This window comes from Asterias rubens, chromosome 14, assembly GCF_902459465.1.
Source record: "Asterias rubens chromosome 14, eAstRub1.3, whole genome shotgun sequence".
In the NCBI taxonomy this organism is placed as follows: domain Eukaryota; kingdom Metazoa; phylum Echinodermata; class Asteroidea; order Forcipulatida; family Asteriidae; genus Asterias; species Asterias rubens.
In genome coordinates this window covers 9,763,738-9,776,826 of record NC_047075.1, presented here as the reverse complement: position 1 = coordinate 9,776,826, position 13,089 = coordinate 9,763,738, and the positions used below count along the sequence as shown (strand labels likewise).

General features: G+C 37.2%; 1 protein-coding gene across 1 annotated transcript; it reads right to left on the bottom strand.

Annotated features, from left to right (window-relative positions):
- Nucleotides 1–1,500: 1,500 nt before the first annotated feature.
- LOC117299688 lies at nucleotides 1,501–8,645 on the bottom strand. Its single transcript, XM_033783241.1, has 5 exons — nucleotides 8,546–8,645; nucleotides 5,713–5,899; nucleotides 4,461–4,635; nucleotides 3,150–3,232; nucleotides 1,501–1,721 (listed from the first exon to the last, which is right to left on the bottom strand). The coding sequence occupies exons 1-5, from the start codon at nucleotides 8,633–8,635 to the stop codon at nucleotides 1,660–1,662; spliced, it is 597 nt and encodes a 198-aa protein (XP_033639132.1). The 5' UTR covers nucleotides 8,636–8,645; the 3' UTR covers nucleotides 1,501–1,659.
- Nucleotides 8,646–13,089: the final 4,444 nt, after the last annotated feature.

Sequence of the window (13,089 nt, the reverse complement as noted above, 5' to 3'; positions counted from 1 at the left end):
CATCAAGTCAAATTAAAACTATGTTTGTCTTAAGTACATAAAACCCAATGTAAATAATTATCATTGTTATTCTTAATTATTAATTATTAAATAATATTATGATTTGGAACAATGTTCTTCATGCAGAAAACACTGCTTGAATAATTTCTAGGCAACTTGCTGGGCAAAATTTGAGTGGGCACCAGCCAAGACAATGCAAACTGAATGTAACGTCTGCTGAGAAGAGTTTGTGCTTACCCTGTGTTTACAGGTGTTTTTGTTTACATGCTTTGTGAAATTGGACCTAGGGCTCAGTGTCAAAGAGCTGCACATAGGCCGACTATGTGCTTACTGCACGATTTCCATTTCATAGCGCTGCTTAACATAACCACACGAAAAGGCATAACTTAACATAAGCACACTAAAAGTGCTAACCTTCCGGTGCTTTATGCATTAAAATTAATTTGACGTAATGTAAATTAATTTTTTGGTAAACGCACCAGCTGGCCGCCTGCCACTGGCCGCCTAATTGGAGACGTTCTGTGACGATAAGTGGCATCAGACTATCCCGGTAGCAATTGTTTTTCGTACCACACGCTGGCAATCGCATACACGCATAAGGTATGGGCGCATTCCCGGATCCCTTCTGATTGTTGACCCCGTAGCCAGCATGTGGTACGAAACAAAATACCGGTTAAAGTATGTTCAGAACCACGTAAACAATTGACATTCCGGTAAGTCTGCTGCCACCTAGCGTTGGAAAGTCTCTTATTGTCATGTAGGCAAAATTGCCTGCTAAAGTTGGCACGCAAATTTGCTCACTGATAAGTAGCGCTATTGGATTATGACTCATGTAAACGGGCATATTGTGTCATGTTGAATGTCCCTCGTACCACGTGGTGCGGTATTTAATTCGAATTGGGCATGCATTTGATTTTGGTTCGATAAATCTCGTCACTTGAACCCCTGGAAGGGATGTACTGTCGCGGCGAGATCGACTACCCGTGGGAACGAGGTTGCTCTATTTAACACTGATAACCAAATAGTTTTATTTGTATCATTAAGAACAAAAACATGAATATAATGATTAATCAAATTTTATTTGAAACAAAATTAACAAACAAAGCCTATAGACCATGTGAACTTTGTTTACAATAAGTGTGACCTTGCACATACTTTGGGTATTGTGGCAGGCAAGATACTACACTCTGGTCGTATGGGAAAGTTTACATAGAGATGTGCCCCGATTCATAATATCAAAAGTTGATAAGAATTAGACAGTGCAATCTCCAGTAAATAGACGATTTTATGTTTTTTTTTTCGTTGAATTAGGCTGTCACCTTATTTCTTGGCAAAATCAGAATCATTACTAAGCAATTACTGCTGACACAGATTCTACTCTGGTCAACTTACAGGACTCTTTTGATAATTACATCCTTGGCCTTCTCAAAATACTTATTAGCATACAAAATTACTTGGTAACGAGTTATAGATGTTTTGTACCATCAACAGCTCACCATTGATTGTTACCAAGTAAGTTTTTACGCTGATAAGTATGTTGAGTAATTACCAACAGTGTCCACTGCCTTTAAATATACCCCAAACCTAAAGACGTATAGATACTTTAATGAATAAAAGTTGACATCTTTCTTGGATACTCAGAGAGCAATCGATGAAGACTTAGATCCCAGACATCCTCCATCCATGGAGTCCACCACCGCCCAGATTCGGCTCAATCTCAACTGTAAAATAATTTGTGAAAATCGCATTATATTAAACACAAATGGTTGCGTTAATAATATTGAAGTCTTATATGGCGCACGTATCTACCAAACAATGTACTCAAGGCGCTGAGTATTATACAAATTTTCAGAAAAAAATAGGTTTTTGCAGTGATGAATTCTGAGACCCAATTGTTTAAGCACCTTAAGGTTTTAGACGGTGCTACGGTGCATACAACAGCCACAGCCAGGAACACCGGGGCGAACCCCTTCTCTTTTCGATAAGTGCACTGGGTTCTCTAATATGCGTTACACAACACATGGAACCAACGGCTTGACGTCCCATCCGAAGGACGAAGCAACGGTTAATTGTCTTGCTTAAAGCTAAAAGTGCCCACACTCTGCTGATTAGAAACACCAGATTTTGAATTCGGTGCTCTTAACCGCTCGGCTATGATACTGTTTTTGATTACATTTCAGAGAAAAATGTTTCACAACTTCAAAATCAGTACGATTTAAGACTGAAAAGAATGAAATAAATGTTGTATTTATTTTCATCAATCCTGCCAGTTAACGGAAATCCTTGTTTCTATTGTTGCACATGCAATGTTTGGCTCATGGAGTTTTGCCATTTTTATCAACTTAGCATAGTAAATCAACTTAGCATAATTAAATATGAATAAGTACATACAATTATTTTTTGGTTCATACATTGTCGGATCTTGATCAATTAAATCGAAAAAAAAAAAAAAAAAAAAAAAAAAAAGCTTTTCGAAACGATTATAATGTTCCTGGTGTAATGTGTTGTCATGTCATTCTTTCCTAGCTGTATTTATTAAATTATTCTTTTATATACCTTTCTTTTGTTGTTAAACAAACCGCCTTGGTAGCCATGGTCGGCCGAATGTCAGTAAAACACTAAATCGTATTAGCAGATATTGTAACCAAATTCAACATTTTCTGCTAATTTTCAATTAATAAAATATCTCTCATAATTAGTTGTTTTGTTTTCAACAAAATCAACACAGTTTTGGAATAACTGTAACGTTGTTACCAACAGTAGCGATTTTTTTTATTTTTTTATTTTTTGTATTTATTGCTTTCCATAGTTTTCCAACCTGGGTTGGCAAAAACTCGGGCTGTGACGTTGCAAAATAAATGTCTACACTGAATTCTTGGTCGAATTTCATAAAGCCTGTAAGCACACAAAATTTGCTTAGCATGAAATTCTTCCTTGGTAAAAACAGGATTACCGACCAAATTTCCAAGTGATATTCAAGATTTAGCAAACAACAGCTGAATACCAGTATCAAGCAATATGCAACAAATGGAAATTTGCTTTGTAATTAAGTTCTTACCAAGGAATAATTGTCATACTAAGCAAATTCGTGTGCTTACAGGGTAAGTGAAATTGGGCTTAGATCTGTGATTACGTCATGCCAACTTTACCTGCGCATGTCAGAATTGGACGTCTCTCAAGTTTGTTCTTTCCTTCTTGTCGACGCTTGCACTGCTCATTCACAAACAGACAGCTGCCAAAATAAATAAATAAATAAAAATAGAAATTATGTGGTGTAATACATCTTTCCGAGAATGGCGTCCAGCAACCACGCGTCCAAACAAAATGGCTCGGCCTACCGTAAGCACATAATCGGTGCTTATACGGAAGCAGGTAATTATAATATACGGTAAGCGTATTTCACGGGTTGGCGGCACATTTTGGCTTCTGCGCGTGCGTAGTCCACGTTACTAGGCATTTTAATGCTTACAAGGATAGCGCAGAAAATTGGCGCTTGCACGTAGGCGGGGAATCGTGAGCGTAAGCGCAGAATTCGGTGTAAGCAGGGCCATGAAATTGGGCCATGCTCATTGAGCACAACCCAAGAGCCGTAAAGGAACAAAGTTACACAGAGGACAAATGCTTTTGGTAGCATTAAACAGAAAGAAACCTTGTCCTGGTCGACCACAGTAGTCAACCAATGGTCGACCAGCGTTTATCCAATGAAATAAGTGTATCCAATGAAACCGCTGAACACAATACCTTTCTATACACGAATAAAAACTGTGGACCAGACTACTTCTGTTTGTGTATGATTTAAATTACTTGCATTTGTCATAACGTCTCGCACCAAGACTACTACTGAGAAAAGTAACCTGACTCACTCGTTGTTGAATGATTGTTTATCCCAAATAAAATCACTTGTATCCAATGAAATCGCTGTGTCTGTAAACCCAATACCTGCCTTTATTTATTGATACAAATTTTGGACCAGACTACTTTTGTTTGAGCGTGATTTAAGTAACTTGCACCTATTTTAACGTCTCGCACCGAGACTATTAATGAGAAAAGTAACCTGACCCACTCGTTGCTGAAGATTTGATTATCCCGAATAAAATCAATTGTATCCAATGAAACCGCTGTGGGTGTAAACCCAATACCTGCCTTTATTTCACGGATACAAATTGGGCACCAGGCTACTTCTGTTTGTGCTTGATTTAAGTTAGTGACATTTTGTAATAAGTCTCGCACCGAGACTTCTACTGAGAAAAGTAACCTGACCCACTCGTTGCTGAAGGTTCGATTGTCCCGAATAAAATCACTTGTATCCAATGAAACCGCTGCGTGTTTAAACCCAATACCTGCCTTTATTCACACGGATACAAATTGTGCACCAGGCTACTTCTGTTTGATTTAAGTTAGTGACATTTTGTAATATCGTCTCGCACCAAGACTTCAACTCATAACAAAAACCTACTCACTCGTTGTTGAAGGTTTGTTTGGCATTATTCTCCTGCGGGTCGATGGTGCACACCCCAGAGCCGATCAGTATGTCACTGCATGCCCGGATGTTACATTTGCATTCCGGCTCACCATCACTTTTGATCTGGCAGTAGTCGAAGATATCACAACCAAGCCCCGGCTTCTTGCATGCATCTGTGGTCAACATAATGAGGTTAAATAATGCATTTAAAGGCATTGGACACTATTGGTAATTGTCAAAGACTAGCCTTCACAGTTGGTGTATCTCAACATTTTTTTATGCGTACAATAACAAACCTGTGAAAATTTGAGCTCAATCAGTCATCAAAGTTGCGAGATAATAATGAAAGAAGAAAACACCCTTGTCACACGAAGTTGTGTGCGTTTAGATGATTGATTTCGAGACCTCAAGTTCTAAACTTGAGGTCTCGAAATCAAATTCGTGGAAAATACTTCTTTCTCCAAAACTATGGCACTTCAGAGGGAGCGGTTTCTCACAATGTTTTATACCACCAACCTCTCCCCATTACTTGTCACCCAGAAAGGTTTTATGAGAATAATTATTTTGAGTAATTACCAATAGTGTCCACTTCCTTTAAAGCCATTATACACTTTCAGTACAAGTTCACAGATTTACAAATAATTTACAGGGTTTACAAAAGGTAATGGTGAAATACTTCTCTTAAAATATTGTTCCATGAAATGCTTTACTTTTTGAGAAAACATTAAAACAATATAAATTCTCGATAGCGAGAATTACGGATTTATTATAAATACACGCGCGAAAACAGGAGTGGGTTTTCCCGTTATTTTCTCCCGATTCCTATGACCGATTGAGCCTAAATTTTCACAGGTTTGTTATTTTATATATAAGTTGTGATACACGAAGTGTGGGACTTGGACAAACCTGTTTACCGAAAGTGTATAATGGCTTTAAAGGAAGGGTACACGTTTGGTAATTGTCAAAGAACAGTCTTCTCACTTGGTGTATCCCATCATAACCATAAAATAACAAGCCTGTGAAAATTTTGGCTCAATTGGTCATCAAAGTTGCAAGAAAATTATGAAAGGAAAAACTACCTTGTTGGACGAATTTGTGGGCGTAATAAAAATACTTCGAGCTAGAAGTATTTTATTATTTTAGTGGGAAATTACCTCTTTCTCAAAACTACGTTACTTCAGAGGGAAGCGGGGGGGGGGGAGGGGGCTGTCAGAAAGGGATGTAGGTATAGCAACGCTTCAACCTCGTACCTTTACATTTTCCCTTGCCGGTCAAGCTATCTCCGGCTGCGCAATGGAGGCCGTGTACACAATCCTGGTCTACCAGGCATTCTCCATCAACCTCACCACCGCATGCGCAGAAACACTCTCTCTCGGCATTGTACTTGAGGTTTTCCGCGGTGACTGCCCTTGGCGGGTTGCATTCACACAACTCTTGCTGTTTAAATGGAGGATGTTGGTTGATTAAACAGCGGCTACAAAATGCTCAAAAACATTTAGTTGTTACATTTTTGTAATAAATGCAGTCCACGCACGAGTATCGTACCTCGATTTATAACATGGTAAAACAAAAAAATATAATTCCCCCGAAACACTCCAAGATAAAATTCTGAAAAACGTGAGGTCAAACAAACCCGCGCGACAAAAGAATCGTGATGTCATTGGCGGCTATTTGGTATGGGAAAATAGCGTCCTCAGTTTGCCAAAGCTGGAGAACTGTGTTCAAAATCAATTAGGGGAAAATCGCCACTGACGTCAATGGGTCATTATAATAGATAAGCCGTTTTTGACTCTCGGCTGAAAAAGCCGAGCGGGAGGTGCATTTTTTTACTTGAATTATTGATTATCAAATGCAAATTATTTTAAGCGTAAAATGGTTATAAATCGCTTTCTACAATGTCTGTTTGGCCACAAAAGGGTAATAGTTAAAATATTGAGATTATCCTGTAGTCGCTGTTTAATCACTATTAATATTACTAATACAGGTTTTCTCGGTCAATTTCGGCAAATGACCAGCCAATTTAACCACCAGCCTATTCTATTTCCCTCGAAATCGAATGCTACTGAAAAGGGTAATTCGAATTCGTTTTATGATTAGTCGAATGTAATGTTGCGTCATTCGATTTAACAAAATAATAATTCAATTTAGCAATTCATCAAAGCAGCACTCAAATTCGCAGACGCTTCTTGAGGCGTGTTTGTCACGAAAAAGAATGGCGATACGCTAAATTGAACAAAGAGCTAAAGGAATTTGATTTGACTCAAAACGGACTTGAATGGCCGAATTCTGAATTTGAAACGCAGTAACAACTGGAGAGGCAAAACAGCTTTAATTCGAACGCATGAAATTGAAATTGGCTGCTCATTTGCCGAATTTGCCCGAGAAAACCTATATTATGTTTTTATATAGCGCTTTACACACCATGTTGCAAAGCGCTTCCAACATTGTTACCCTGATCACTGGGCCATTTTATTCCTAAATGACCATCTCAGCTCCCTGGTTATACAGCCTGGTCTGCCAAATAATGTAGCGCACTATAGCCAAATCAATCATAATAACCACCTCTGCCGTCACAGGTACCCATTTACCCTTGGTCGGAGAGAAGCACAGACACAAGTGTCACGACCAGGATTCGAACCCACACCCTGCTTAACAGAAACGCCATAGCTTGAGTTCGGTGCCCATATCAACTCGGCCATGACACCCACTGGAATCTATTAACGGCACTGGACACTGTTGGTAATTGCTTAACATAACTGTTCGCATGAAAGCTTACTTACTGAATAGTAGCTTTAGCCCAATCACTTGTGCAATATTTTAAGCTGTTTTAATTTATCTACAAGTGTACTTTTTATTTATTAATTGTTTTCCTTTTAATGTTTATACTTACCTTATCTGTTATTTTTTCTTATTTATTTTTAGTTAATTTTTTTGTTCTTTTTAGATTTTGAATTCATGTTTTCTTATTAGATATTTATTAATCACTATTGGCTGTATAATTTTCTGCTTTTATTATTGCTTTGTGTACTATATTGTGTTAAATCTATATTAATTTTATTGTATACCCCAGATGTGGGGCAACAGATCTACGGATCATAATATGTATTTGCTTTTGTTGTCCCTTGCCCATCTCGGGGTATATTGTAGATGTATTTTGTTTCGTACTGTTATGGCAAATAAAATAATAATAATAATAATAATAATAACTTGGTAACGATCAAGAGGGAGCTGTTGACAAAATATTTTGAGAAACAGCTGTATTAAAGTATTAACGTAAGAAAGGGGGTAATTTCCCACTCACAATGTAAAGACTTGTTTTTTATTTTTATTTTTTTTTATATGCAATTGTTGGGATATACCGAGTGATATTACTGGTCGCTGGCAGTCCAAAGGTGCCCAGTGCCATACATAAAATTAGCGACATTGCTAACAATGGGTTAGATTAGAAGCCTAGATAGTATAAAACGTATTGAACACCATTTCACCTCGAAGTATTGTGCTTATGCAAAAAAAAAAGAAGATTGTTCACTGGCTTTAAATGTTCACTTAGGATTAAAGGCAGTGGACACTATTGGTAATTACTAAAAATAATTATTAGCATAAAACTTTTCTTGGTGGTGAGTAATGGGGAGAGGTTGATGGTATAAAACATTGTTATAAGAACCGGCACCCTCTGAAGTGCCATAGTTTTTGAGAAAGAAGTAATTTTCCACCAATTTGATTTCGAGACCTCAGAATATTTAGAACTTGAGGTTTCGAAATCAACCATCTAAACGCAAACAACTTCGTTTTTTCTCTTTCATTGTTATCTTGCAAGTTCGATGACCGATTGAGCTCAAATCTTCACAGGTGTGTAGCTTTATGCATATGTTGAGATACACCAACTGTGAAGGCTAGTCTTTGACAATTACCAATAGTGTCCACTGCCTTTAAACAGAAAAAAAAGAGTTACGCCACTGTTTTTTTTTCTGTTTTTTTTTAAATACAACTTCCACTGTCTATATCATACCCACATGTGGATTATAAAAAAAAAACATAATTGCCAAGTGGCTTGGGGGAGGGGGAATAAAAATGGAGTCTTACCTCACAAACTTCGGCTGAAACAGACACACTGTGGCTGGCATCCACAGTTCCCACAAGAAGCCAGACCGATAAGGCAAAAAACACTTTCATTCTTGAAGAGATGGTCTTCAAATCAAAAGACAAATAATATATAACAATGTGATTTGAGGCATTGCATTGATAGGAACCAGTTATGTATAATTTGTAACCCCTCTGTGAAAATGAGTCACATGTCGCCCAATGCAATATTAAGTTATGGGCATTTTAATGTGGAAAAAAGAAGGCAATAAAGCTATGAATACAACAATTTTGTGATCATACTTATCCTTTTGCACACAATGGTAGTTTAAAATATCATTTTACTTGTAATTCGTTTTTCACACAAAAATGGTGTAGTGGCTAATTTCAAACGGGAGTAACTTAGCAATGCGATACACCCCAAAGCTTAGACACATACCAAATTACTGCTGCTGATGTGTTCTTTCCAGCCATGCATATAACTCAGTTCCTGAAATTGCTACCTGTGACTCATTTTCAAAGAGCGGGTCACATTTGGTTTGCGGCAACATCTCAATTTACATCAATAAGACGTTTAGGCCTAGACTACACTCTTTGTGGAAAGTATATCTTCATCAGAATGTATCAGTAAATAAAAAAGTATAAACAAACACAAACGCATATTAAGTAATACCAAACCAGTATTATTGTTAAAGGCAGAAGACACTATTGGTAATTATTTTACAAAAATTGAGTTTATAAAATAAATCGGTCAATCTAGATATCGAGAATTGACAAAAAAGTAAAGCATTTCATGGAGTACTATTTTAAGAGATGTATTTCACCATTACCTTCTGTAAACCCTGTAAGTTGTTTGTAAATTTGTGAATTTTTTTTTCTGTTCCGGAAGTGTATAAGCTCACGTGTCACGCCCATGTTTCAACACTTTTTACTGGTCATAAACATATGTTAATACACACTCACGTGACGCGCTCTCCACCAATAGGAATATCGAAACTGTCTGAGGTATTTATGAATGTCAATAAAAACTTACGTGGCAAGGCACAGCAGATTTGGATAGTATCGTACATTTTGAGAAAAATTTCACTTTAAAGTAGTACGGTTATGGACACGTTAATGTTTGTTTGTCTGTGTGATTTTTTTTTTCTTGCAGCGCGTGGACAATAATATTCACTCCAGGTTTCCAAATCGGATATCTAAAAAGTGCGATCAAAATTTAATTTCCACGGATGGGATTTTTTTGGTAGTTATCAATACATTCATACAATAATTGAAAACATATAATTAGCCGTTCATACTGCTTAGGGCGTACCAACCAAAAGGAAAAATGTTTGGCGGTACAAATACAAAACACAATTAATGGCTTTATGTTTCGACCCATAGCAGAGTTTTTCTAGAAGGCTAAAAGCGCGGCGAGTGGATGTGTCCACGGATGAGGAATAACACTTAAAATGCTCAAGGCAGTGGACACTATTGGTAATTACTCGAAATATTTATTAGCATAAAAACTTACTTGGTAACAAGTAATGGGGAGAGATTGGTAGTATATAAAACATTGTAAAAAATGGCTCCCTCAGAAATGAAGTAGTTTTCGAGAAAGAAGTAATTTGCCAAGCATTGATTTCGAGACCTCAAATTAATTTAGAAATTGAGGTCTCGAAATCAAGCATATGAAAGCACACAACTTCGTGTGACAAAGGTGTTTTTTTCTTTCATTATTATCTCGCAACGTCGACAACCAATGGAATTCAAATTTTCACAGGATTGTTATTTTCTGCATATGTTGAGATACAGCTAGTGAGAAGACCGGTCGTTGATAATTTCCAATAGTGTCCCGTGTCTTAAATTCATTTATTTAATGTTATTTTTTAATCTTAAGACATAATAAACACAATGAAACTGTCAAGGTTATACAAAAGTTAAAAAAGAAAAGGAAACAAAAAGTCATATTGAGATGTGCAAAACCAAACCCCTGCCAACGATAACAATATAGTACAATTAATACACAATCTGGGAAGAATAACTGACAGTAACACTTTTCATATTCATTTCAGATTGGAATAATATTCAAAGGGTTCCAAAATAAGAAACTGTATACAGACCCTTTCAACTCGTAGATGACTGCACCGTTCTGAGGTCGGGTATTGAAGGGGTAGATGTTCGTCGAAGCTGTGATAGTTGAGTAACTGTGATATAGTGACTATGGTTTTGTTGTGTGTTTAAGCTGACGTGTCCACATCGAAAAGGTCGGGGCTTGCGTGGCGTAGCGAGGGGCTCTTGTACCTGGAATGAACAGCAGGCCGCAAGGGATGCAATCAAAAAGTCAGTGAAGTATAGAGATTTGTGTTGTTGTTGTTGTTGTTGTTGTTGTTGTTGTTGTTGTTGTTGTTGTTGTTGTTGTTGTTGTTGTTGTTGTTGTTGTTGTTGTTGTTGTTGTCGTCGTTGTTGTTGTCGTTGTTGTTGTTGTTGTTGTTGTTGTCGTTGTTGTTGTTGTTGTTGTTGTTGTTGTTGTTGTTGTTGTTGTTGTTGTTGTTGTTGTTGTTGTTGTTGTTGTTGTTGTTGTTGGTGTTGTTGCTGTTGTTGCTGTTGTTGTTTTATGTTGGTTTTGACATTGTTTTGTGTTTTGAACTGACACCCCCGTTGCATTTGATGGGATGAAGGAACGAGCCTGTACTAAAAAGGGCAAAAGCGGGAAAATGTAACAATTTACTCTTGACAGTCAAGTTTTCAAATTGGGGGTGGGGCAGGGGGAGGGTCCAGGAAGCATGTTAATCAAGTAGTTTTAGGGCACAACAACTGCGCCTGTACATACCCCCTTACGCATTATGGTGGCAAAACCCAATTTCACAGAGCTACTGCGATCACATTCACTGGAGTATGATCTGTAAATTTCTAACAAAACAACAACAAATCAAAATAAATGTTTTCGGTCAAACCCCTGAAATTGAACACCTGTTGTCTTAATTTTGCTTGTTTTGATTTTACCCCACCCGGATGCTGAATTTGTTTTTGAATTATTCATAAATTCAGATGGCAGAGCCACGTCTATTAACAAGAATATTACACCAAATCGGAGGACTTGTACAACAGATGGCCGTTGCCATAGTAATGGAATTGATTTATACAAAATGCGGTGTTGTATTGTTTACTTCATGATATACCGAACTATCTCTACAAACATTATGAAGTCAACATCATGGATGCATTGAAAGATCACAGTTTGTGTTATCGATTATTTTATAATTTGGAGAAGAAAATTATTGACTAGAGCGGGATATTAACATGCAACCTACATGTAACAATAAACAATAAGGGTCGTGGGTTCGAATCCCACCCGAGTAACATGCCTGTGACATTTTTTCACAGGACGCGGGAAAGTACTGCGTATACAGTGCTAACACATCGTTGTATGGGTAAAAACCAAAATTGATATTCTTTATCCCCGATGCAAATTTAACATCTATTAAATAAACAATAAATTCAATCAATCGATCAATCAATCAATCAATAAATCAGGCAATTATTCAGAAAACGTTGTTGCAGCGCAACCCCCCCCCCCAAAAAAAAAAAAAAAAAAAAAAAAAAAAACTTTCTGTACAAATTAGGGTGCTGTGAGAGAGGAATAAGAGGCTTCTGACCAAAAGTATGTTATTATTCTAGTGAGAAATTACCTCTCCAAAATAAATGTTCACTTCAGAAGGAGTAATTTGTCACAATGTTTTATACCAACAACAGCTCTCCGTTGCTAGTTACCAAGTAATTTAATTTTTTTTTCTGCCAAAAAATACTTTTGAGTAATTATCAAACGTGTACAGTGCCTTTAATGAGATCAATAAAATTGTCTTATGCATTGTGTCGTATGTCTTAACATATCCCATGGTGTTGTATACACAACTTACAGTTTTAAATTGAACTATAAACATCACTGTAATTTCAAATCAGTTTTTATGATTTTCAGTTTCGTAGTTTAAATTATGCACTGAGCTTCTAGACCAGACCTCATTTCAATATATGCTAATCAAAAGCCAACAGGTGTTCCGTTTGCGTCTGGGTGACTCACGCTTCGGCGATCGGAGGTAGATACATCGATTGTTTTTTTAGAACACGTGTACGTCTAGCTTGACGAAAAAAAAACATGTCAATGTGAGACTTTTGGACGCTTGGTGGTAGCAGACTAACCAGGTAAAATCCATTGTTCCCTGTCATGTGCGCACGCTCAGAACTACGTAAACAATTGAAATTTACCTGGAAGTGTGCTGCCACCTGGCGTTCCAAAGTCTCCCATTAAAGTAATTGTTTGATCTTTGCTTTTATAGAAGCATCATGACAAAAAACTTATTGTTTTTGATACAAACAAAACGGAGCAGGAAGCAGTTATTTAAAGACAGTGGACACTATTGGTAAATGTCAAAGACCAGTCTTCTCACTTGGTGTATCTCAACCATTTTGCATAAAATAACAAACCTGTGAACATTTGAGCTCAACCGGTCATAGAAGTAGCGAGATAATAATGAAAGAAGAAAGCACACAACGTGCTTGATTTCGAG